This window comes from Hippocampus bargibanti, linkage group LG07 (genome assembly GCF_051943395.1).
Source record: "Hippocampus bargibanti isolate YZ-2025 linkage group LG07, ASM5194339v1, whole genome shotgun sequence".
Lineage (NCBI taxonomy): Eukaryota > Metazoa > Chordata > Actinopteri > Syngnathiformes > Syngnathidae > Hippocampus > Hippocampus bargibanti.
In genome coordinates, this window is record NC_142740.1 from 19515058 (window position 1) to 19541919 (window position 26862).

At 39.7% G+C, this 26862-nt stretch overlaps 1 protein-coding gene across 2 annotated transcripts; it reads left to right on the top strand.

Annotated features, from left to right (window-relative positions):
• The first annotated feature begins 501 nt into the window (after positions 1–501).
• alkal1 (ALK and LTK ligand 1) lies at positions 502–20333 on the top strand. 2 transcript variants are annotated; one of them, XM_089001750.1, is made up of 6 exons: positions 502–1099; positions 1287–1559; positions 9060–9113; positions 10942–11025; positions 13059–13132; positions 17847–20333. In XM_089001750.1, exons 2-5 carry the CDS (start codon positions 1289–1291, stop codon positions 13118–13120), a joined length of 471 nt encoding a protein of 156 aa, XP_088857876.1. In that variant the 5' UTR covers positions 502–1099; positions 1287–1288; the 3' UTR covers positions 13121–13132; positions 17847–20333. The 2 variants fall into 2 exon arrangements, with proteins under 2 accessions (XP_088857876.1, XP_088857877.1); XM_089001751.1 differs by having other exon boundaries at positions 10945–11025.
• Positions 20334–26862: the final 6529 nt, after the last annotated feature.

Here is a 26862-nt window from a genome sequence, read left to right on the forward strand (position 1 = left end):
GTCCAAATCAACACCTGTAACACATTTGCTTAATATTTGTTCTTATCTTTGATTAAAAAAATACAACAACCATGCACAATAACACCCCTCAAACTAACAATCCTCTCTGATTTCCAGTCGCTTCTGCCTACATTGAAGTAGAACTATGTAAGTAAATATCTTGTTTCATTTTACAAGCCACAAAAGTGTATAATTAACCTTTTAAAATCTATCAGGGTACATAGCATTTTGCTCTGAATCAATGAAAAGTGCGTTTAAAAAACAACCTCCCCTAAATGTTCGAATTCGTTACTCTGACTATAAATCCGACACTGTGCAGCAGATTGCTGGTTTGCACGTTTATCATTTAAGCGTTGCTTGGTTTAATTATAAGTGTGTGTGGCGCTATTGTAACGCGAGTAAGCAACAGGTGAGTCGGCAACTTTTCGCAGACAATTATGAAGTGGAGCGCTTTCCTCATTCACATCGTGTTTGGATTAACAATAGACCGTTAAAAGAGAAGGGCGTGGACATGTTGCGCTCTCCACTATGGTAAGGGATTTATTGCAGTGGTTCCCGTGTATTTCTTGAAAACCATAAATCAGAAACACGTCGGGAGAAATGCGCGGGTGTGCAAACATCCTATACGTTGACAGGTCGGTGAAGCATCACGCCTACTGCTCCCAGGACGTAACTTATCCAACTTTCTTCCTTAGGGGTAAGAAAAAAAACAACAACAACTCGTGTTTGCGGGTATGGGCACCGAGTTGATTATTTTCTTGAGTTAAAATAATAGCGGAATGGCGTTGTAAAGATTTGTGCGCGGGGATGCTCTTAAGATTGTTGAGCGTGAGTTTTTGGAGTTGTGATGTATGCAAAGGAGGGGCGCAGCGTGCCAAAGTGAGCCAACGCCGCGGGATGAAACGGCACCAAAGATGTCAACCTTGCTTTGCCACCCACACGAAATCGATTGTATTACCCCTAAGAAGCCGACTGCTCAACATATAAATAGAGACAGGAGAATATTGCTCCAAAAACGACATTGAACAAGGAGAGCTCGCTGCGACCACGACCAAGAGTTAAAGCATTTGAGGAAGTCAACTGTGTCCACTCGACACTAGTAAGTGTTCAGTGACACTGTTTCACTTTGCAACATCCAACACTCACAAAAATGCACATTTTTTGTCACTGAATTTTATTTTTAGCATTTTCTGCATTCATTCATGAAGGTATTAAGACACATTGGTCAGTTTGCATTTGAGATTCAATGTAGTGGACTTGTTTCTGTTGGTTTGTTTACACCCCAGTCATGCAGGTGGAGAGGAAATGGCACATACTCCTGACTTTCCTCCTTCTGCTCATCACCTCCGGCCAGCGTGTGGACAACAAGGAGGTCAAGCAGAAGTCGAGAGAAACCCTCTTGGATTTAATCGTACATGTGATCCAAGACAGCCAGCAATGGGACAAACATACTTCCAGACGCTGCAGTGGGGGACTCTTCACATCTCTCCAAGACCTGAAGTTGTCCTCCCGTGTAAAGCCTTTGTTCATTCCTAGGCTGGATAACAGTAAACTCATAGGTAAGCTGATAAGATTTATTTTTAGCACGTGGTAATCAACGCATAAGCTGTCATTTTAGCGTGGGAGACAGCTGTCATTGTCGGTGTCTGAAGTGTCCAACTTAGTTTTAAAAGCTTTCTTTAGTTTGACTCGATTGGAAACTTTGTATACCGATGATAACATCCTTTTTGCATATGCTGTACACTATCATGTTTTCTTTGCCAGGAGTAAACAAGATGATATTAATGATCTATTTATGCGATGTATGAATGGATGTGTTGCACTCGAAGGCAAACTGATGTTTCGGTTTGCTATCTTCCCAAATTTGAGTGGAAAATGTCTGCCTCTTTCCAGCTGTGCTTTAGTGATAGATGTAGGGAGCAAAAATAGAAACCATAAATTCACCATGGAGAAGCGACACTATTCCAAACGTGAATGACTCACTCACTGATTCATTGAGGAACCCTTAAACATGAATGGCTGCTGTTGCTGTGTTTACACTGGTTTATGTTCAACAATAACCCCCAAAAAGTAACAGGAGACTTCAGTTTCACCCCAAAAATTGCTAAAAGGTATAATGATGAAGAGTCTCCCTTGAATTTCATTCAACAATAGCCTCCAAGGTACTGCTTTTATAGATTTCTTTTACAGTTTTAAAAAATACCGGTACATTTTGCATCCATCCATTTTAAATCGCACTTGACTTGACTTGACTCAAAGTCATGAATAAAATGGATCTCCGTCCAACCCTTTGGGTTACAGGTGGCATTCATCTGGGCTGGACGACAGCCAAACACGGGGCACATAGAGAAAAAAATATTTCCTCACATTCATCCAAATCGACAATTTAGAGACTCGAATGCAGCTAACACACATGATTGAAACCCACACGACCTGAGCAAAGATTCTAAACCCAAACCAACTGTGAAAACGGGATTCCACAGTGACTGTGAATATTTCACATGTTTTCTAAGTCAGTAATCATAACCTCTGCGGTGGCTAATTAGTGCTGTCAAACTCAAAATTTTAAAACATGATTACTTAATTAAGAATTGTGATTAATTGATTGAATGAATATCTATTTTAATGTCATCCAAAATGTCAGTGTTTTCATTTTTAATTCATTACATTAAAAGTGGCATTCCAAAGTATTTTATTGTTTTCCAACAGACTTGGACAGATAGATGCAGTCATCGCCATTTACACTGTGCTGTATTCGAGACGGGTCCCAAGTTCTACCTGCAACTTTTAGTTTCATCACTGTTTTTAGAAATACAATACAATACATATTGATTTAAATAGCGCTTTAACAACAGTTGAAAGTGTAACAAAGCGCTTAACCTGGACAACTATCATATACAGGAAATAAAGCAGGTACAAAGATAGTAGAAAGCTTTATGCTCAGAGCGAAAGGGTCATAGACTCCCTGATCCACACAACCAGGATCTATAGCAGTGACATCGGCATGTCATTCTGGCTGGAGAAATGTAGTCGGATGGTGACTAAGAGGGGCAAGGTAGTCCACACTGAAGGGGTCTCACTCCCTGAAGGAACAATAGCAGACTAATTTAAGGCAGATTATATATATATATATATATATATTTTTTTTTTTCGGATGAGGAGCAAAACGTCCGACACCTTCAAAGAAGTACAGATGACGGCTGAAGAAACCTTTTCATCAATAAATTAAATAGTCTAATTTTTGTTTTGAGTTGTAAGTGGTTGTGTTTTATTATTTTTTGTTTGTTTGTTTTAATATAGATGTAATGGAAAACTTTGCTATTCATGTCCTTACTTTCATATCTGGACATCTGAGGAGTTAATCTTCTCTTACATTATGAAATATAAATTCATAGTACCTCGACTATGAGTTTCTCATTGATAAAATTTGTGCAGTAGGACTTAATTAAATGGAAATAATGCACTTTGTCTGCTGTTGAGATACACTCCAATATGCCAGTGAGTCTACTCTTGTTTAGAGAGGTGTTTCACATCAGCCCGTGCAATTGGAAAAGCACCTTTCTCAGACCAGTGGGTTGATGGAATTTATCTTTTGAGGATACAAAATAAAGCATACCAGCAAATGATGCGTGTGACGCTACCAAAGCGCGGCGGTCACGCAATGATAGATGTTTTGAACGGAACGAAAGAGCAACAGCAATGTGACCGATTAGATGACATTGTGTTGCTTGATTGTGTTGCTTTAAAGGACAACCGACGTCTCCAGACAAGTTATGTCCATAATTTGTAAAATGGCTTCAAATGACTTCTACTGAGCGTATTTTACAAAGATTCCACCGCATATAGCTATATTTTACGTTTTAAGACTCGCGCTGAATTGTGTTTGAGTTGGTGATGAGTCCGTATGTGACGTCACTGAAGGAATGCCCCTGACCGAAAAAAAGACACATTGTAGCAGTCCTTCCATCACGTCAATGTATTTTGCTGTACTTGTTTGGTCTGAAAACCTCGTGTTGCATCAAAAAGCCGCCAGAAGAGGGCGACCAAGCTCCATAGAAGGAATTTATCAGCCTGTGGAAACGGGCTGACTAATTCCCTACACGGCTTTGTCGCCATTTTCTGCCTCCCTTGGGTGCGACATTTCCCACCCCTGATGCCTCAAAATGACACGGAATAAATTCTTTAATCGATTGCAAAATGTATGCTTTCCTCTTCAGAAATATTTGAATCATATTCATAACTGGATGTATAACAAGAAAGCATATTCTCCTAATCTGAAGCCATTGTTTTGATTCTCCAGCAATGCAAGACGTCTTGGCGTGACGTCACAAACTGGGGGCTGGACTTTCTGAAAATGCCCAATTCGCAGCTCAATTTTTTTGCAGATTTTGGACACCTTAAGTCATTTTTATTGGTGTTTTGCATTTGAATAAAAATATCATACTGCGTGTTTTGGGTATTTTAGATGCTATAAAACGTTTTTCTGATGTTGGTTAGGAAACAAGAAAGTGATGTCGGTTGTCCTTTCAGGATCCATCAAGGGTTTGTAGTTGTATGTGGCTATAGACACAAATTTCAGTTTCAGTATTTATTAAAAAGTCGACACACCCCAATTTTTTGTCCATCCATCCATTCCCCCAACGCATCCAGTCATCTATCCAAGGGGTGTCAAACTCATTTCACATCGTGGGCCACATATGGCCTCGGTAGATGCCAAGTGGGCCGGACCATTAAAATTATACCATACATGCTATGAATAATTAACATGTCATGCATTTCATTAGTTTTGGTGTAAAGAAGCACAAGAACATGAGGAAAATGATGGCATTTAATGAACATTCCTTTTACACAACCCGCAAGTTCAGCTGCCTTCAACATGCATCGTTTAACCAAGTCACCGTCGGAATATGGCTTTGATGCTAATGCTATTTTGCTAACAATTAGATAGCTGGCTTTTACTGCTGCTTCACTGACATCATATTTTTTGCTGTGATGAGTCTCGTAGTGGCGTCAAATATTATATTCCTTCAATACCGAAACTTGTTGAAAACACACCAAGCCCAAAGGTTTTCCACGCATCTATGTAAAAAAATATGACGTGGTCCATTTTTCATTGAAAATTATACACTCCTTATCTACTTTTCTTCGTTTGGATAATGACATTTTGGCTAATGAGGGTGTTCAAACCGCTGTTAAAAAAAAAAGACTGCGGTTGAAAAAAAACTGCTGTTTTCTTCTACGTTGATAGAAACAACACCACTATGCCCCCTAGTGGACAATCATTGAATTGCATCTAATTAAAAATATGAATTCGATGTCGTTAGTGCATTTTTTTTTCACTTTTAAATTATCCTGCGGGCCTGATCAAACCTCCTTTGGGGCCGGTTCCGGCCCGCGGGCCATATCTTTGACAATACTGCTCTAACCTATCCATCCATCGACCTGTCCACGCACCAGTACCCACCCATCCATCCTACCATCCATCTCGCGCTCATTCAGGTCACAGGGGCGAATGGATGGTAGCAGGTAAGCCCAGTCTCCCCTCTTTGCAGCTATTTTCTCGATCGATCTCAAACAAGAAGACCTTGAGGCAATCCGAGGTCCGTCGGGGTACATAGTATCTTTAGTGTGTAGATCAGTGGTTCTTAAACTGGGTTTGATCGAACCCTAGGGGTTCGGTGAGTCATTCTCAGCGGTTCGGTGGATCCTCCACTGCAGAGGTCCACCCCTCAGTCTAGTCTGCAGTTAGTGTGCACAATCATTGAAAGAAGGGTTCGTTGAATGACCATATGGAATTGGTGGGGTTCGGTGCCTCCAACAAGATTAAAAACCATCGGTGTAGACTGTAGAGGCTCATTCGCCTCCTGCTGGCACCTGCCCGTAATGACTCACCAGCAAGGTGTCATGGAGGCATCTTGGTCAGAAGCATAAGCCACTACATCTAGCCCCTTGGGAATGTAAGGGACCAGTGGCTCTGCTCTGAGCCTCTCTCTGAATGTCTCGAAGGGAGAACCCAGACCCATGCCAACATAGGTAAGGGTAGGAAAATCCTGCAGATTAAAGGTGTCAAAATATTTTTTTCCCGCGGGCCACAGTGTAGTTACGGTTTCCTCTCAGGGGCCGTTATGAATTTGGGGAAGCGATTAGGATGTTTAATCCCCTCCACATATTACATATGGAGCGCAGAGCAAATACGTATTTTTCAAATTTGAAGTAAAAAATACTGACTGTTATTGTGGCACATGGACATTTAGAAATTTTGGTTCGAACATTTGCAAGCATCATGTAATTTCACGAGTTTGATTTGCTTTTGCGGGCCGGATAAAATGATGTGGTGGGCCAGATGTTACCCCCAGGCCTTGACTTTGACACCTATGCTGTAGATAGACCAGTAAATCGAGAGCTTCACGACAGATGCTGCGTGTATCCACCTGTTTATTTCCCACTCCATTCTTCCCACACTCATTCAATCAATACCCCATTAAACTTTTTTTGTCCCGTTTTTTTTATGATGCCCCTTCTCTTGATTATGTAAATCGAGTGCTGTGGACGCCATTTCAAAAGCTTTGATGACATTTTGAAATTTTTAGAAACAAGATGCTTCTTCACCCGCACTAAATTGTTTTAAAGTATGACTGGTGCAGGCCCGACCTCAGATTAGCTATTGTATTTTATGTTCTTTCTTCTGCTTTTCACGAATGTTTACTTTTAGCTAATGTGAATAAAATCTGTGCATTTTAAAGACTGACATTACCATACTTTGGTAATAAAGTGATGTCTAGGTGACTCAGTGAATCCACATAGTCTGCTGTGTCCACAAATTCAAATCCATACACAGATTCAGCAATTCATTGGATTCCACCTTTTTCTTTGTGGTTCTGCGAACTCAGCTTGTATAGTTGAATATATCCAGCCAGAGTATTCATAGGATAATGGTGACACGGATTCCTGAAAACTGGGTAGCCAAAGATTTAAATCATGAAATGCGTTAGGTGCATCTGTGACATGACTCAATCTTGAATTACGGTATCAGACAAGAATGTAGATTTGTGAGGTGAAGTATTGATATTTGACATTTTGTATTGTAATTTGTATACCATTACAGAATCCAATTACACTGATAACATTGCCTTTCCAGTTATTTCATATGTTTGTAACTCAGCAGCAGATTACAGAATTGTATGGGAAAATCCATTTGGGGGGAATACAGTACAAACAAATCAGCCATCAAATGTTGACTGTAATCCTAGACCTGATTGGCTTCATTCAACCTTAAAGGCTCAACTGCATGCAAATGTTTTTTAACATTATAAGAAGTCAATATCACTATAACTGTAATCCACTCTCGCATTGAGCATGTTCCTGAGTCTGGGGCTCATGTACGTCAGGCCTCATGCATATTTCAATAGACTTATTCTGATGAGCATTAAATTCCCCATACAGTAAGCTCTTTAGCCTGTTAGCAGGCATTGTGGGAGAGACCTATTTATACAAGAGGTTGTTGTGTTGACTCTTAATGTGATGTGTATATGGGATTTTTTTCACCAATTTCTTTGTAAATACATTTCCAAATTGAGTAATGTAAGCATTATTCTGCAATCTTTATTTTTACCTTTCTGTCCTAATCCTCAAATCCCAAATCACCAAAGATGAAGCGCTTTCACCCTCCCTGGTGAATGTGAGCGAACCCTTAGCCAAATTCAGACAAAGTCTGGGTCAGCGAGGAGTCACAGGCAACTCATGAAATGTTGTGGATTACTGTAAAAAGTCCACTGTGGAAAATTATCACACATCGTGGGTATTCAAGTCAGAGTCGATATCCATTTGCACCCTACAGTGGAAGACTCTCTCTAAGTGGGAATTTAACAAGATCAATCAGGCAACGTGAATGTTTGGATGGAACCTTGAATGTTTCTAGAACATTTTTGGGGCGCCGCCGTAAAGCAATATGCACAAAGTAATATGCAGCACAAGATCACGTCGGCGACCCATCTTAACCCAAGATATGTGGTACATTTTAAACAACAATTATTACCTTGAACAAGTCCCCATTATTTCTTACATTTAATCATGCTCACCTTTCACATTTCTCTCATCATTATTTTTTTTCAGATTAAAACGGTTTGTGCTATGTGCATTTGTGCAAAGGTAGTATGGTGAGATTTCATACACTGCAGAGTAGGCATAAAAAAGAGTGAGGGAGAAACAAGCACGGCAGAGAGCATTGCGATATCGTGAGAGACTACATGTAAACAAAAAAATAATAATTCATGGAGACATTGTAAAGTTGTCTTACATACCACATTTGCTTGTCATCACCGATAGTGTATTTAAAGGACAACCGACACAATTGTTTTGTTTCCGAATGATCCATATGAAAAACGTTTTATCGCATCTAAAATACCCAAAACACACAGGCTGATATTTTTAGTCAAATGCAAAACACCAATTAAAATGACTTAAAGTGTCCCAAAATTGCCATAAAATGAGCTCGGAACTGGGCAGATTCAGAAGATTCCGCCCCTTTGCAATCGATTAAAGAAGTCCTTCCGTATCAATTTCAGCCATCTGGACTCCAATGTAACGCCCAGAAAATGCACAAGATGGTGCACAAGCCCCGTTGGAAATGGGCTGATTTGTCCTCTGGGAATTTGTGTAAACTTACACCTTCTTGATGTGTGTTACGATTCACCATCGCTTTGTTTATGTAGTTTTCCTTCTAATTTCACGATCAACACAGTCTTTTCAGATGAAAAAATTTACCCAAAATGCGTTGTGTGTCGCTTTCTCGGTCATGGGCGTTCCCTCCGTGACGTCACTTAGGGCATCGTTATCAACTCGAAAACAAGACTTCCTGAATATTCAGCGCGAGTCTTAAAACGTAAAATATAGCTATATGTGGTGGAATTTTTGTAAAATGCGCTCAGTCGAAGTCATTTGAAATGATTTTACAAATTATGGAGGCAACTTGTCCGGAGGTGTCGGTTGTCCTTTAAGACGTATTTCACCTAACAAACATACTATTTCAAAAATTAACAAATGTTCATTTTTCTTTCCAGAAATGTTTCCTCGAGATTTAAACATGAAACACAAGTTTATTCAGCACTTCACAGGTAAGAGAACGAGACCAAAGATTGAAGACTGATTGGAGCTCCCTTCTGCCTTTAAAAAAACTATTGCAAGATTACAGTGAAACCTCGGTTTACGAACCCTTGGCTTAGGAACTTTTCGGTTTACGATCATTACATTTATGAAAATTTTACCTTGGCAGATGAACTATTTTTCGGGATATACACGGAGCTGCCACAATGAGTGGTGTGTCGTTCGCGAATAAGCCTGTTCTCCTAACAAGAAAATGGTGGCCACTGTTTTTGTTCGCTATTCTCCGCTCCCAGTCTTCGGTTAAAGCCACGTGATTGGTCAAGAACGCAGCAGTGGGGGATGGGGTTACAGACAGAGAGAGAGAGTGAGGCCGTTCTCCGAAAAACAAAATGGCGTCTTCGGTTAAAACCACGTGATTGGTCAAGAACCCAGCAGTGGGGGGGGGGGGTTAAACATTAAAAAGAAAGGCATACAGAGAAAGAGTGAGAAAAAACACACACACACGAAGGGGAGATGACAGAGCTTGAAACAAAAAAAAAAACAAAAGTGTGAGAGTGTGAGAATAGTGATAAAATGGATAGAAAACAGTTAAAATATCCCATCAATCAGGCTCCACAAATAACCCGCACGAGTCATCTGTACACTTGATGCAAAAAGCTATCAACCCAGCTAAACAGATCACAATTGATGAACTAGATACAATTATCACAGAGAAAGCACAGACAAGGGATCATTTCTCAAGATGGTGAAAGAAGCCTATGTTCCTCATCAAGTGTTTAATGCTGAGGAAACCGGACACTGCATTCCATCAAGCGATTAACGACCATCACAAAGGTATATATATATATATATATATATATATATATATATATATATATATATATATATATATATATATATATATATATATATATATATATATATATATATATATATATATATATATATATATATATATATATCTTTAATCATAATACTATTGCACATTTATTATACATAAAATAAGGTATATTTTGTGTAGTTTTATGGCTTAGAAAAAGTTGTTTCATAGGGACCTGGGAACAGATTATTCTCATTTTAATGGTTCCTATGGGAAATTAATTTTTGGGATACACACTTTTCGCCTTACACACTCTGTCTGGGAAGCAATTTACTTCGTAAGCCAAGGTCCCACTGTATTTTGTTGGTTGCACAGATCAAGTGGCACTTGAATGGCTCTTTTTGGATGCAAAAATGGCCTGCCGTATTTAAGATTTGTATACTTATAATGTGCGTCTGTGTAAGCTCTCAGTCGTACAGGAGTGGTCCTATTTATATTAGGGATTAGGGATATATAAATAGGGCCGATACGACCAGTCAGACTTTAGTTCGCTGACGAAGCCTCTTGGATAGGAGGCGAAACGTCCGAAACCTTCACATTTGTGCAGATGACGGCTGAAGAAACCTTCTCATCGATACTTATAATATGATTAAGGGGGGAGGACCTTGCTGAGTGTTTGATGCTTATAAGGAAGCAATATAGACAAACGGCACGTGGTTTGAAGCTGACAGATTCAAGTGAATAACGACACGAGGTTAAGCTGATTACTTGTCTCAGGAAATGGAAACAAACGCGAGTGGTGTAAAAATCCGTGAGGTTAAATGAAAAGTGGACTGCCAATTACAATTCCATTCTTCTATTTACCAAATGTATTGAAACCATCAACATGTTGTGTTGCCACTTTTCCTCTGTGCTAAAAAAGTTGCTCCAGGGCTAATTGTATTTAATTTTTGTTATAAAAAGAAATAATGTGGACCAGAAGCTTGATTGAATTTGTCTGATGAGATCTTTTCATGAAGCAGGACCAGTCAAGTTTTCATCAGAATGCAGAACACACTTTGACAGACTTTATCACAACACAAGAGATTGCTCAAGACCAGCGTGTATGTATTCCATTCTTTGTTTTTTCACTATCTCAAAAAATGTGAATTTTAAGTGAAAAAATATATATACATATTTTTTAACTATAACCTGACACCTGAATCAATAAATGAAATAATACCTAATTGTATTGATATAAAATATGATTCATATCATGGATCTTTGACTCCAGATACAGTAAATACAGTACAGTATTGATACATACACATACATACAATTATTGCAGTTATTTTTAAGTGTGATCAGTTTCCTTGCGATTGGTTGCATTTCAGCCAACATTGCTCTGAGGGTATCTACTTAGATGTACTGTATATTCCGGTGTATAAAGCGCACCCAAAAGCCTTCATTTCCTTCAAAAAATGATCCCGCGCCTTATACACAAGTGCACCTTATATTTGAAGCAATATTGAGCCACAACAGGTCTCACAACGACTGTCGGCAGCCACCGAACGATTTCATTTCCCCCTGAAGAAGAAGTAGTGCATAACATCAGCCTCTACTGTAGCGCCTGATAATGTGGTGTCCAGTAACATTTAACATTAAACATTTAACAATTTAACATTTAATTTATTCCATATAAACATTTTGGAAAATGTTTATATATTATATTTTGAAAACTTTTTTTCATTCATTGAACGTGCGCCTTGTAGTCCGGTGCCCCTTATACAGTATATGGAAAACACCATTCATTGGGGGTCCGCCTTATACTCCGGTGTGCCTTATACACCGGAAAATATGGTACTTGCTCTGAATTTGTCACAGTTGACATCCTAGTTTTGTTACTCGTGTTCAATTTATACACATTCAATAATTTGTATTAACTACACGAACTACACAAACCAAATATCTTGAATGTTTATGCAACAGGTTATAAAATTCGAATGATGAACCTGTGAATTTTTCACAACATTAGGGACAGAGTATTAGATGCACAATCTCATGATATTATAGGGTACACTGCATGAGAATAACATACATTCTAAAAATATTAATGAACTCTGTTAGCTATATGAGATGACCAACAATAAGATTTTTCTTATATTGCTGCTAAATATGTCTTTATTTAGAAGACAACTCAGATTTTTCCCTTAGCCATAGCACCAGTTTGACTACCACTGGTATCCAAAGCCATTGCCTTATTTGGTATTTGCAGAAATACTTTTTAAATGTTCTGGTCCCATGACTGTAAAGTGTCCTTGAGAGTTTTGAAAGGTGCTTATAAATAAAATGTATTATTATTATTGTTACACATTTATTTATTTATTGTCTTATTTATTCTTTGATTTATTTCTTCTTTAATGTATTTATTTATGTATTTATTATTTAATTTGTTTATTGTTTCAGTTGTTTGCACTTGGAGGTACGCAGTGACATCTGAAAATAATTGTGGATTTTTTCCATATGAAAACATGACAAAGTTGTGGGAACATTAACTGATAGCACTTTATAGGCACATGAAGGTCAACTCAAGTTTTTTTTTTTTTTTAATGAAAGCCTCATAGTACCGTACTTTTCTTGAACAAATTATTCACGATCAGAAAAATTAAGGAAAGTGTCATCCATTTATTTAAATGCTTCCAAATTATGTCAATTTGGTCTGTGTGGAGTGCATATGTATGTGGGTGACAAATACCACCAATGGCCAACAGAGTTGTGCAGTGGTTCAAGGGTTGCTTTTAAAGATATATTTAAGATGATAATAATTATAATTGGTCAGTTAATAGATTTTACACTCTTGTGATTTTCTGAATGAAAGATAATGACATCAGCTGCACATATCTGCAAAGATCAAAATCTGTCTGCCTGCTCCTCAATCAAAATCGCTTTACAGAACTGTGTTGCAACTTAGAACACAGTACTATTAGAACACGCCTAGCCAGTGGGTATACAGTGAAATTAGTGACATACTATACAATTAATTTCTGTTCATTATTTTGTATAATTCACGTGTGGTATGGTTTTCTCTTTTCGGAAGAACCAAATACCTTCTTTTATGTGCTATTTACCAATTATTTTTGTGCCTTTTCTCTTTCAGATTATAAGAGATGTGCCAGACTGCTAACACGATTAGCAATGAGTCCACTATGTGCACAATAATAGAGATCTTATGTAAGTAAAAAAATTACAAGAATCTTTGGAAATGAGGTCAATTAGAAGAGTCACCAAGTGCTGCTAAGGGTATTTTAGGTAATAATAAAAAATAAAAAAACATTGTGCGGTTGCCTTTCATGTGGGCAGATGAAGAGGTCCACAGCGACCAATTTAAATACGTGAGAAGTCATTGTTCCACATGTCATGGTTTCATTCTCAACTCTCAACTTAACTCAGTGGTATTTTTAGAGCACTTAAAGAGTTTGATGTTTCTCTTTATTTGTAAGTAGGTTCGATGTCAGATCTTCCAGGCAGATGATGCGCAGAGCTTGATCGTGGCGTAGAGTCGAGCAAGTCGTGCTGTGAAACTCCGTGCGATGCTGAGCAGGTCTCTGCGAGCGGTGCGTCTGACTGGGTCTGAGTCCGAGATGAGTCTGAATCTCCCTGTCCCACGACAGCTGCTTTTATACCATTGTCAAGCCTGTGATATGCGTCAGGGTGAGACGCACATCAAGGAGATCAAGGAATTGAAAGACATTAAAGCTTAAAGCTGCGGTGCGCAACGGTGACGCCACACACTTTCAAACAGCCCACACTGCATACAAAGTGCTGTTGTTGGAGAATCTATCATATTCACAACAATAAAGCAATAAACAAGTCACAAAAACAGAAGAAAACACCAGGAGGATAAAAGTGGCCTTAATGTGAAAGTGTCTTTTTTGCTTATGACATAGACCTGCTTGGGACATAGACCTGTTTGGGACATAGACCTGACAGCCATCCGCATCGCAGTGCATTCATAGCATAGTCACATTCACACCTGTCCAGAAGCACTCAGTGCAAGTTAAAAGCAAGATTTTGCTGGGCTTAATTTACTAGATGATGCCTTTTTGTTTGCACTAATTGGCGACTAGCCGATTAGACTGACTGTCTCAGATGCACTTTGCATTCTGAGATTGGTGGTTTATTCATTCAGATCATATCTAAAAAGCTTTATGACACAAATATCTTTTAATTGTACTTGATTCGAAACACTGCTTTTCAGTTCGGTTTTTTTCCCCGCTTGCATCATGAATATGTTGACCAGATGAGGCTTATCCTTTGGCCATGACAATTTGTATGATTGTTTCGGTCCACATCTGCTAGGGATGGCCCTATAAATTCCTGTGTTGCGATGTTTAGAATAGCGTGACTCCATTCCCGCTCATGACTATATAAAAATCTTCCTGCGATACCAGGCATACTTTCAGCCTAGTAACAAATTCCAAAACAATGACTTAAAAAAAGGATCAGATGTTCTCTGGTTTGAAGTCCTCTGCCAAGGCTTAAACAGATGACCAGCCATCCGTTTTCTGCTGCAGTCACCGTCATTCAGGTTGAAGCCTATTTTAACTGACTTTGGGAAAGCGGTGGTGTACACCCTGAACTAATTACAGGGCATTGATATTCAAACATCCATTCACGCTGAATCCACATAAGTTGGAGAACTGTCTGGACTGTTGGCAGGCCAGTCCTGAACTATTTTACTTTGGAGCCATGCTATTGTAACACATGCACAAAATGGCTTTGTATTGTCTCGCTGAAATAACCAGGGGCATTCATGAAAAACACGTTCCTTGGATGGGAGTTTATGTTGCCCTAAAACCTGTCTGTACCTTTCTGCAGTCATGATCGACATTTTGGATTCAATTAACGTGATCATACAGTAAATAATGACGATATTTTATAAGAGCCATTTTACACTGAAGGCAAAAATTTGTTCGCAAGATGAATAGTTCAGAAGCTGGTTGTTTTGTGGGCTAGATTCACAGTCACTGCATTCTGGTACTCAAACCATCATGACTCAATTAAGTGAGCTCTGAGGATGCAACTAATGGAGCCACTAATGAGTGATTGCTGCAATAGAGTTCATCTGCGTCGTACTTTATTCCTTTGTATGTGATTTTTTTGTGGTAATATTTCTGTTTGGTATTTGGTGGAACTGCGAGGGGAAAATTGACAGGACTGGCTGACACATCTTCAAATGACTCACATAATGTGGTGCCCTCCATATTCTTCTGTACACACCTATTAATTGTCTGTCACACTTGAGAGGTTCTTTCAAGCGAAGTGTGGTTGACTCATGGTTTGTGAATGAGATTAGCAATGAATGTCCAGTAAAGACTGTCTAGAGTAGACTCAGGCAACATAATCGGAGAAACAAGTACAGTGGGGCCTCGGTTTACGAACACCTTGCCTTACGAACTTTTTGGTTTACAAACGTTAAATTTATGAAAATTAAACCTTAGATTAAGCACTACTTTTCGGGATACACACCCACCACGGCTGGCGGAGTAATCTTCAGCGGAAGAACACCAAAGCACACGACCGAACAGCGCCCCCAGAACATTTACACCAATGCGCAGTAGATAACAAACGCTAGGTACGGCAAGCCTGTGCGTCCAAACGGGCTGTATATAACTGTTGAGGTTAATACACCACAATCGTCTTCAACTACACTTTTGCTGTTTTTGTGACAGGTTAAAAAGTACCTTATTTAGTATTTTGGTTACATTCGCAGAGTTACATTGGTTTACAAATGATACATACTATCTAAAATGTTTATTTAAACAAAGAACGCCTGCTTTGTTTAGTGTTTCGTGTCGGACCGATTTAAATTGTTGGACAGGAAGTTGTTGTGCGCATACATTTGTATTCGAAGTAAACCACGGTTGACGTACACCACCGCTTGTCTTGTGTTTTTTTTCTGAATCCCACAACACCGTATCTCCCTTACCATAGTGGAGAGTGCAACATTTTGGAGGCCCCGCTGGGATATTTTGGTTCGAGTGTTGTCTACCAGCCGTGGGTAGAAGCCGTGGGTTGTTGCTGACCACACGTCGATCGCCTCCAAGGGTTTTTTTACATATACTTTTGCTGTTATGGGACCGAAAAAGACCCCACCACAGGCTTGTGTTCAGCCGAAGAAGACAAAATTACAGTCGAGGAGAAGAAGGAGATCATTGAGAAACACGAACGAGGTGTGCTAAGTCCATTTCAATGTGTATCATTGTGTTCAGCTGATAGAAAAGGCTTGGCATGATGTTACCCTTCGATCCTTGAAAGCAGCATGGAAGAATTTGTGTCCCGCATGCATCCTTGAGAGGGGTTTGAAGGATTTGATCCTCATGACTCTGTTGTTTTGGACGACATTGTTTCCATTGGACAGAACATGGGACTCGAAGTGGATGCAGATGACATTGAGGAGCTTGTTGCTGACCATAATGAGGTCCTCAACACAGAGGGTTTGATTTGCCTTCAAGAGGACAGGCAGAAGCAAGCCAGAAAGCAACAGGTGTCAATTAAGAGCCATCAACGACCATCAGAAATGTAAATAAAGTGATTGATTATACAGTGCAGTGTATTTCTTTTCATTACACTACAATAGCACATTTATTATACATAGAATAAGGTATATTGTGTGTAGTTTTAAGGCTCAGAATCAGAATCATCTTTATTGCCAAGTATGTAGAAAACACAAGGAATTTGTTTCCGGTCGAACACGCTGCACTAGTATCGTCATCAAAAAAATTGCAAAGAGGCACTATACAGTTCAATTTGGGCTACTGTTCAAAGAGTTAATAGCTTGGGGAAAGAAGCTGTTTAAATGTCTGCTGGATTTGGTGCGCATGGATCGGTAGCGCCTGCCTGAGGGGAGTAGCTGGAAAAGGTGGTGGGCAGGGTGCGGAGGGTCCAGTATGATTTTCCCCGCCCTAGTTTGGATTCTTGCAGTGTGCAAGTCCTCGAGAGTGGGTAGGGCGTTACCAATTACTTTTTCCGCCATCCTCACTGTCCGTTGAAGTCGGATTTTGTCCATTTTTGTGGTGGCCCCGAACCAAACGGTGATGGAAGAACACAGGATGGATTCGATGACAGCCGTGTAGAAATGTTGCAGCACCTCCTGTGGCAGGCCATGCTTCTTTAGCAGCCTCAGGAAGTACATTCTCTGTTGGGCCTTTTTCAGGATAGAGTTGGTGTTGACCTCCCACTTCATGTCCTGGGAGACTGTGATTCCCAGGAACTTGAAGGTCTCAACGGTTGACACAAGGCAGTTGGATAGTGTGAGGGGTAGCTGTGATGATGGATGTTTCCTGAAGTCCACGATCATCTCAACTGTCTTGAGCGTGTTCAGCTCCAGGTTGTGACGGCTGCACCAGAGCTCCAGCTGCTCCACTTGTTGTCGGTACGCAGACTAGTCGCCGTCTTTGATGAGACCGATGACCGTGGTGTCGTCTGCGAACTTTATGAATTTGACAGCTGGTTGCGTTGAGGTGCAGTCGGTCGTGTAGAGAGAGAAGAGCAATGGAGAGAGGACGCATCCCTGTGGGGCTCCAGTGCTCGTGGTTCGTGTTGAGGATGATATTTTCCCCAGTCTGACCTGTTGTGTCCGTCCTGTCAGGAAGCTGAGGATCGACCGGCAGATCGTAGGGGACAGAAGTTTGGGGATGAGAAGTTCTGGGATGATGGTATTGAACGCAGAGTTTATTTAGTTGAAATTTATATTTAATGGGAACGGATTATTGTCATTTTAATAGTTTCCTATGGGAAATTAATTTTTGGGATACACACATTTACACACTCTGTCTGGGAACCAATTAAGCTCGTAAGCCAAGGCCCCACTGTACTTTAACATGTACGAAACTTTTGTCTCCTCTAAAGTGCTTGAATTCATGTCATTATTTTTCTCCCACAGGTCCCATCATGATGGAGGAACGTTTCTCTGAGGAAGTGCCTTCAACATATATATATGGACAGTTTAGTTTCGTTATTTTCACATGGATCTATCCTCAGTATTTCATATAACACATTGACTGTGATGTTCATTGTAATGGGCGGTATTGATTTAATGTTTAATATTTTAGGAGCGTATATACTGTCTATAATTTTTTATCAGCATTGGATTGTTTTGCTTTTGATGAGGAAGGGAAAGGTTTTTCCTTCCTGTTTATGACTGAAGTCCTTTACTGTTATGAAATTATGAGCCTTCCGAGTATTGGACCATCTATTGTGGTCTTATCTTCATCACCTTTCATTTGGCACTTGAGTGATTGCTCACTACGACAACACGCAGAATGACAACAGACTTGATGATGGTGCACTATTGAACAATAAAGACTATTGTAGTAGAGCATAAACAGTGCGTCGAGATTCTTCCAAATGAGTTCCAAGTGAGATTACACGTGTAACTCTAGGCAGTTAATTACATATTGTCAGGCACAAAAAAAATCCAACACTGTCAAACCCAGTTTGGGCACAGGACACACTTGTAGGCATCAAAGTAAAAAAATATATTTATTTGAAGAACAGGTACTCAAAATGTCAAGACTGTGGAAACAAGGCCAGGACAGCTAAATACAAAAGCACAGGAAAAAAGATCGAATAAGATCATTTCAACACAAGGGAAGGGGCAACAGGTGGAAAGACTCATTCGAGGGCTGATAATGAGATAGGCACAGAAGAAGGGTAAGCAACCTGAACCGAAAGTCAGTCTTTCAAAATAAAACAAGAATTGACCAGATAAACACAAACAACCCTCACTGCGGTACCACAAGCACACATTTTTTTTCAATATGAAACGTCAGCCGGATCGAAACTGTTGACTGACGCAGGAACAGGTTGAACAATTTGGGTTATGTGGAACATCGGGTAAACAAGCTCTCTGAAAAAGAGTACAGACTTTTTTTACTGGCATTAGCTGAAGTTTTAGGACACACCTTTATCAATTAATTCATAAATCAGCAGCTTGGCTGGACACCTTGTCCCTGACTTGACCACCAAAATCAACAGTGGATATAAAGTCCACACACCCATGTTCGAATGTGTGAATATAATAGTAAGATAAACCATGTCTTTCCCATATTATTGTAATCATAACATGAACAAACCTTTTTTGGGGTCTTTTTTTGAGTGAATGTGAACAACAGAAATTATGTGGTTGCACAAGTATGTGCACGGACTGGCTGGCTCTTAATCAACCACTCAACCATAGAAGCGCTTCTTAGCTCATTAATTAATCAAGAGAGGAGTTTGTGGTGATTAAAAAAAAAACAACTTTTTGTCAGATATGTTAACACTGTCCGCATGTCGAACAGAAAAATATTTAGAAAGCATTGTTCACCCCTGACCCAATTTTCTTCCTGAAATGTATCTTTTCATGATTGTTTCTTAACATATCATGCCATGAATAAGATGAAGCAATCAGAGAATGTAGAGACAGAAAGCTTGACAGAGGGATGCAATGATGAACGCTAAGTGGCTCATGCAGACAGTGAGTCTCTAGCAATAGAGAACAGTGTAGTTTCTTGGCTGGTTATTTAATTCAATAAAATTTTAAAAAATGGGACATTTGTGTGAGCTCATGTAAAAAAAAACATAATTATCTCATGAAATTGTGTTTACTTTTTTGTTTTTTATTAAATATGTTTTTAAAATATTTGTAATCTGTAAAAAGGGTTCATGAAGGGTACAGTGAATGTGCCCATTAATTGGCTGGGTTTGGTACCTCTAATAATAATAATAATAATAATAATACATTTTATTTTAAAGTGCTTTTCATCGCACTCAAAGACACTTCTTAAAATACAGAATAAAATGTACAGCTGAAGACAAGCATATATCATTGTCTACAAAACACACTAAAAACACACTAAAAGGGTTAAGAACCACTGGGTCAACATATACAATAACAATAGTTGCTTTATGGGAAGAGATCCGCCTATAAAATATATCACAATAATAACCTAAAAATGATCACCTTGACTACTTTAGCGGAAAGATCGGTGCTGTTGGACAGTCTGTGGTTGGATGGATGCATGGCTTGAGGAGCCGCGATAAGAAGGAGCGGCTGCGCAGAGCGCCGATGTGGGTGTAGAACTGTCGCGGCTTGGAATTGAAGCGGATTTTTGTGGGACAGGAGATGTGAGACAATGTCTTTTCATCAATGGATGCTACAGCTTCGTGTTTGCTTACAACATTTAGCTTGTAGTAGACGTGCAAATTCCACCATGACGTCCCTGATCCACTGCTGAAATGGATGCTTTGATCCTCTCCTCTTTCATCTAGAACTGCTTCATGTCATCACAAAGAGGGTACAGCAAGTCCTGAAGAATGAATGACTCTCTGTGTTTTTGTGTTGTCATATTATTTGTTATTTCATTTTATTTTTTTTCCCCAAGATGGCGGCGCATGAACACGCAGCGGCTCCCCTCTCCCGTCAAATTGGCGTTTTCATGTTTATTATGTTTGTTAAAGTCATTATATATATATATATATATATATATATATATATATATATATATATATATATATATATATATATATATATATATAAGTACCTTGCATGCTGGGTCCGAGAGGACAGTAATTTCATCTGTGCTGTATGTCATGCATATTAGCATATTTGACAATAAAGCTGACTTTGGCTTTGACTACTCTTTCGGCCTGTCGTGTGTCATCAAGGTTAATTTTGATTCCAAACAAGTGGTGAGCATTTTGTTCAAAAGCAACCTTGTTTTTACTGCTCTATGTCAGTTAAGAATATCACATCACACATCGCTTACAATATATAAAGTTTCCTACCAAGTAAAATATTTTGAGACAACAAACCAAGGCGAACCAGCATCCTAATGCATTGTGTTTGATTCCATACTGCTGTGGTCTATTTTGCGTATCTCATCCAGATATTCCAATCGATGATGATGAAAAGGTTGAACATTTGTATCCTCACTCATCTGAATCCTTGCAATTATTGGCCCTTGTCTCGCATAACACACCTTAAACTTGACAACTTTCAACACACGCCGACAGAAGTCTGGAAGTGAACCTATCAAATTTGGGCCAAGTGTGAAAAGCACTTGTTTTCACTCATCAAAATTCCTGCATTTCTGTTTCCAAAGCTTCCCAACATTTGAAAAGACGACAGAAAAGACTACAGGTTGAGTTTAGCTGATGGCCACACAGTATCTCAATGTTAAAAAAGTGAACAAGAAAACATGTTCTGCTGTTCTTTGTAATCCCGCTCATCCGTCTTGTGCTAAAATGCGCGCCTTGGGAACAGTTATAGTGACTATCGGCTGTTTTTGTACGGTGGGAGATGGGGGTGAACAAATATTTCAAAACAAACATTAGAAAACGGACAGCAAAGTTGAAAACACAGGCTCAGCCAGAGATTCCACAGCTCAATTTTCATGTCGGCATGTCTTGATTGTCTTTTCAGGGATGATTTATTGATAATGTAGTGACCTGTCCTAATAAGACAAATGAGCCTATCAGAGCTGATTTGTGATAGGTAGATGATGGCGATAGGTAGATGATGCAAACGTACAGAAGAACAATAAAACCTAGATTTCAACCCAGAACCTCAGAACGAGGCAGACCTGCTCATCACCAATCCATCATGTTGCCATTTATTGCCCGGAATCAGGATTAAAGGGGAACTATGTTGACTATACTACAGGGGACTAAGTAGCACCCTATGGAAAGTGATGAGCACCCAACATCGGTTTTACCAACAAAATTTTGAGCGCTTTACACAATAGAACATGCAAAATACGTTTCATGCAACAAATGGAAGAGGAAGTGCGCCATTTTTGGCACACTCCAGGGCTCATATTCAGACTTGGGAATACTGCCAAAATGAGCCGTGACTAGAAGTTTGAATTTCAATACATTTGCATTCAATCTTAACCCTCCTGTTGTCCCCATTTTCTGTACACACCCCATGTCCTCCGGGTCAAAATGACCCGTCTTCAGTAACCCCCCGCCCCCAAATAAGCAGTTTGAGTTTTAAACTGCTTCTTAAGGAACCATTTTTATGAAACGCTGAATTGCAGGCATGTTAATGTCAATATTTTTTACGACTTTATTTTAGTGCAGTCTTTATGTTCAAACTGCGCATAATGTCACTATAGCTGGCAGCAATATTAAATCTGTCTCTGTCTTTTATGATCACCAATCCGGTCAAAAACGGCACTGAGGTTGAATGACGGTCATGGTGGCGGAATATGGCGATGCATTGTTCATGACTTATGGGTGATACTATTTTGACCGTTTTAATATTTCTGACCCCATGCTCGACTGAATGTGGAACTTAGCACTTTGATGATCTTTTTTAAGGAATATGACTTTTCTTCCATTTCCCAAGGTTAAACTCCATCAAAGCTCTTCTCTGACACATGATAATTACATGGGACCATCGGCAGACACCAGCGGTGGCTTCCGCTCCAGCTATAAAAGGATTAGACAGCTAAAAATATGGCGCGCTCCTCATGGGGACACACTCGGGCTCCCTTACCCCTGTGGGTGGCCGGGGCACGGATGCACGATGGTAATCTGAGGAGGATATCGCTTATCTGGAGACAAACAGCCCAGATTGGGAGAGGAGACAGAAGACGGGCTGGGGATAGCATGTGGGAGGGCTGTAATACAATTACACACAAGCACCAAACCTTCTCTGGTACCGCTGAGAAATACCACCGCAATAAATAGTCCACAGAAACCATTTCCTTCCTGTCAGCCAGCGCCGTGTACCACCAAATATTTATCCCCCAGCGGACCTTCATCACCAACAGCTGTATTTTTCATTGATTCATTCATTCTTTTTGATCCTTGTATGTCCTCCCACATTGTAAAAACATGCATGCCGTTTCATTCAGATTCGTGGGAACCCTTCTGCAATGTTTTTCCCCAATGTTTCCCTTTCAGAAGTTCTTCAAATGACTATTTTTAACTCGCTAGCTCGCTAGCTTTTGCCTATGCTTTGGGATTTCGATTTGGGATTTCGATTTGATATTTATACCGAGGGACAGTTGGCTGCACCTGATTTTCAAAGTAAAACTTCTTTCAGATGCTTGATGATAATTACTAAAATATTTTTGTTCAGTCTCTCTCTCTCTTACTTTATGGCCCATTATCTATTATTTCAAGACAGGTATTAGTCCACCATATACTCCGCCACTTGCGTGTACGTTTTGTTGGGATTGGTGAGTGTGTGACAATTTCAGTTTGTGAAAGCAACACCTCACATTAAGTCTTCCAGTAAAATGGCTTCCAAAGTATACAAATAGTTGTAACTTAAACACATCCCACGCCAACGTTTCTGGCGAAATGATGACGTGCATGTGACCTCAGACAGAAACATGGCTTCTCGTCACATATATATTCCACTCCACGCAATGTACGAGACCAATTCTGAGGCAAAGCTAAACACTTTAATCCAATTTAATAGTGCCCATGGTCTGCTTTGAGCATGTCACCTTTATTTATAGCAGTCCCGTTACAGCTTTGATGGCTGTAGTCATTGGAGTGCTTTCATTGATATACAGCATTTATGACCCACTCCTATCGCAGAATGAAAGTCAGTAATGATGTACAATCACTCAATATTACATCACCTTGAATTAATACTTATTTTAGATGAGCAGCACTTTTGTAATCTCAAATGCACTAATAAAGTTCATTGACCAAAGGAAAAAAAGTGTATACGTGCTGCACTCTTTGATCCCCTGCGCTGGAGGTGTTGGCACACCACCCCCACTGTGTGCCCCACCATGACACATATTGCCACCATCAGTGCATCCTAAATTGATTCTCTTTCTGGAAACAGACAATTCTTCCAGAAAATGTTGAGAATAACTTCACAGGAGCTATTTATCGTCCATGTTGAGTACACCAGGATCGTTTATAATGAGAGCCAATATAAGAGTCCTGTCAAATATACTGCATTTCTAAAGATAATCATGCTCACAGTGTTCTATGTTCATTCCTTTTAATGCAAAAGAAAATTGTAATCCATATTCATCTCTTCGTCGTGTGATTTTGTCTGACCAGTACATTTTAAATGAATGCTCTTTAACAGACGTTAATGGTGGTTTGTACCACATTTGCAGTATTTTGCTGTTTTTAACCATGTTGCAGATACTTTTAAACTGGAGTTGAGTCCTATTTCGGTGTGCCTATCCTTACTTTGACATTTGTATCGGGACAAAATCAGATTCCAGCTGCACAGACTGTTCAGAATGGGGATAGGTGGACTTTATTTTGCAACTTACCACAATCAAATGCTGCAGAGACTCAGCCAGTCCAGGAAGAGCAAAATGTAAGTAGTCGTCCAGTGGGGTCCATAATACGAATGGATTGCATACACCCCCCCCCCCCCCCCGAGGCAATGGTTGTGGTGACACAGGCTATATAGTAATTAACAACAAAAAGAACAACAATGTAAAAAGCAAACCTGTGCAAAGGGGTTAGTGAATTGGCATTCACATATCAGAATCAGAAAGCTTTTATTCGTCCCACAATGGGGACATTTGCAGTCCACAGCAGCAATTTGAAAGGGGATTGGATGGGGGGAATGAAAGGATAGAAAACAAGATATTGTAAGCATAACAAAATAAAAATGCCGACTGTATACTGTGCAAATGTAAATGTGCAAAACCGTTTCATTAAAAAAAAACTGTACATAGTGCAAGTATCAAGAAAGGCATATTGATATATTGCATCAACCCATATTTACAAGTGTCCAGTTTTGTTTTTTTCACATGTGATCATTGATAATTGCAAAGCCTGACAGCAGTCGGTAGGAACGAGCGGCGGTACCTCTCCTTCTTGCAGTGCGGGTGTAATAGTCTCTGGCTGAAGGAGCTACCCAGTGCTGTCAGGGTGGGCAGGAGGGGGTAGGAGGGGCTGTCCATCATAGCTTTTAGTTTAGCTAGCGTCTGTTGCCCACCTCCTCCAGATAGTCCAGCGAGCAGCCCAGGACAGAACTGGCCCTCTTGACAAGGCGCTCCAGTCTTTTCCTGTCCCGGTTGGTGATGCTGCCTGACCAGCAGACCATTCCATATGATCCTCCCTCTTGGACTAAGAAATGATTTGTTTAAGGTCAGTTAACTTTTTACATTACATCAACCTTTATTAGTCTCACACTAGAGAAATTTACATTTCACAGCAGCAAAGTGATGAAAGGAGGGAACTAAAAAAACAAGTTGAAAAGAAAATAGAGTCGCCGCTGTAAAGGCAGTCACTCTCACGGCGCCATCTTGAAGTCAAAAGAAGAAAAAAAAAACACAAATGGCTGCCGCTGCTCCCCCGCACAAAAAATCCTGTAACTGTAAAGTGTCCTTGAGAGTTTTGAAAGGCGCTAAGAAATTAAATGTATTATTATTAACAAAAAAAAATAATAATATGACGACACAAAGACAGACAGTCATTCAATCCTAAGCACTTTCTGCACCCCTGCACCAGGAGAGCATCAAAGCTTCATTTCCACCAGTGGATCAGGGACGTCGTGGTGAAATGTGCACGTCTGCTACAAGCTAAGTCTTGAAAGCAAACACGGAGCTAAAGCATCCATTAACGAAAACAGATGGTCTCACATCTCCTGTCCCACGTAAATCCGCTCCAATTCCAAACCGCGACCGATCCACGTACGCAGCAGTGCTCTGAGCTGACGCTACTTTCTCCTCATTGCGGGCTCCCCAAACCATGCATCCATTCGGCCGCAGACTCTCCAACAGCACCGACCTTTCTGAACAAAGCGAGGTTGTGAAAATGCTGCTCATCACAGGCGCAAAAAAGCCTTAACGCCTCTTTGTGTTCCTCTGGATGGGCATCAATTCACTCAGTTAACACCTACAAATGGTCATCCTTTTTGCAAAGAAGCTCATGATTTGCATCTAGACTGCGATCGCCTCACTCGTCATCGTTGTTGTGACCTGTGACAATGTAGGCTACAGTCCACAATGCACTAGTTTTCTTTATTTAACCACAAAGTGGATTAAGAGCTGATCATTTGGTCCACTGAACTGCTTCAAACTTTAAAGTTGAAACAAAGGCCGCTTGAGATGCTTGAGATTGATTTAAGTGGTGCAGAACCATTTGGGCGGCAAGAAACAGCAAAAGCGTTTCACTAATTTAACAGGAGGGTAATATTTGTATTGCGTGCATACACACAGATGAGTAAACCTCTGGTTGAATGCATATGGAAGGTACAGTGAGGATCGTGATTAGCAGTTCTGCTCAGTAAGCAGACATGATTGCATATGTCTTCAGAAATAACATTAGCGATTCATTCGGCAGGTTGGCTGTCCCAGCAAGAAGGCTAAATGATTTGAAGTGTGCACCATTTGGATCTTTAAGACCCAGCCTTGCATTCAAAATAAAATCATAGAATTTAAAGATTGTGCCCAGAAGTTTTTTTCATTGTCCGCCATCTTCATTCTGAGACCTCATTGAAATTGTCATTGTGATTCACGCTCTTTGCATCACACATTACCTCATGCGGGTGCCAGATTAGTGTACATTGCTGATATTTTGAACAACAGTGACTCGTACTGTGTCATATATTGAGCTATTGCTGGGTGTGAATCAATCTCATTGAAGAGTGATTTGTCAATTGCAACTGGATATCGTGTTTTTTTTTTATGTTTATTATTCATGGAGACAGTAGAAGGGTGGAAATGCGTAGCCAATATTCCGTGATGAAATTCATTACAAATATGCACTCCAGATGAATGAAGTGAAAATGAAAGTGAAAATGAAAGTTAGGAGAATAATAGTTAGGGGAATAATTTTGAAAAATATTCTTAATTTTCTTAATGTGAACAAATTGTCATCTCATATTGATATACTGTACATTTATATGCAACAGAGGGACTGAATTACTATATATATATATATATATATATATATATATATATATATATATATATATA